Below are 886 nucleotides of genomic sequence, written 5' to 3' on the forward strand. Positions count from 1 at the left end.
GACCACCTTGCCAAAGAATCAAGCGTTTCAGGTAAAGCTTTCAGGGTACGCACAGGTGAAAACATGCGATTTGGCAACACTGTGTCTGTCAGGGAAGCGAGATTCAGTAACACTGTCTGCTCCTTAGATTATGCAAGATTTGGTAATACTGTACATGCCGCAGAAAACATTATTTGGCACCGTGTTACAGAAAACTTGAGATTCCTGAAAACTGCACATATCAGAGAGAGAGAAAAAACTTAATATCCTTGTTTACATCAGAGGTCATTGGTATCAGAGCGAATGTTAGAGAGAATGTTGGATGTGGCAGATTGTATGTACCAGAGGGAATAGGAAGTATGGTAAGACTATGCCTAAGAGATCATTTGATTTGGCACCACTGTCCCCACCAGAGGGCTTGTGGGATGTGGCACCACTGTACGCGTCAGAGGGAACTCGAGGCTTTGGCAACACTGTACGCGCCGGTGAGAACGTGAGATTTGGCACCACTGTACGCGCCGGTGAGAACTCGAGGCTTTGGCAACACTGTACGCGCCGGTGAGAACTCGAGGCTTTGGCAACACTGTACGCGCCGGTGAGAACGCGAGATTTGGCAACACTGTACGCGCCGGTGAGAACTCGAGGCTTTGGCAACACTGTACGCGCCGGTGAGATCGTGAAATTTGGCAACGGTGTGCGGGGACTATATCCATCAGCCTGTCCAAGCGACTTTTAAATGGCACTGATCTCACTTAGGGAGAGAGTTTTATAGTTGTCTTTTGATCTTTTTTTTACACCCTTTTGATGTTTTTTGGAACTGTTTTTTTCCTACTTGGGTTTAACAGGTGAGAAAGAAAAAGGGAGGGAGAAAGAATTCCGGAATTTCACGTATAGTCTTTTTACCTGA

General features: G+C 46.5%; 1 protein-coding gene across 1 annotated transcript in view; it reads left to right on the forward strand.

Annotated features, from left to right (window-relative positions):
• The window catches only part of LOC119591170, a gene marked incomplete at its 5' end in the record, with an annotated part of 5,335 nt that extends 5,136 nt beyond the window's left edge, over positions 1-199 (forward strand). Inside the window, 1 exon segment of the mRNA XM_037939878.1 lies at positions 164-199. Within this exon segment, the coding sequence (XP_037795806.1) occupies positions 164-199 (36 nt within the window).
• Between the last annotated feature and the right edge of the window lie 687 nt (positions 200-886).

Source organism: Penaeus monodon, chromosome 28, assembly GCF_015228065.2.
Source record: "Penaeus monodon isolate SGIC_2016 chromosome 28, NSTDA_Pmon_1, whole genome shotgun sequence".
Classification (NCBI taxonomy): domain Eukaryota; kingdom Metazoa; phylum Arthropoda; class Malacostraca; order Decapoda; family Penaeidae; genus Penaeus; species Penaeus monodon.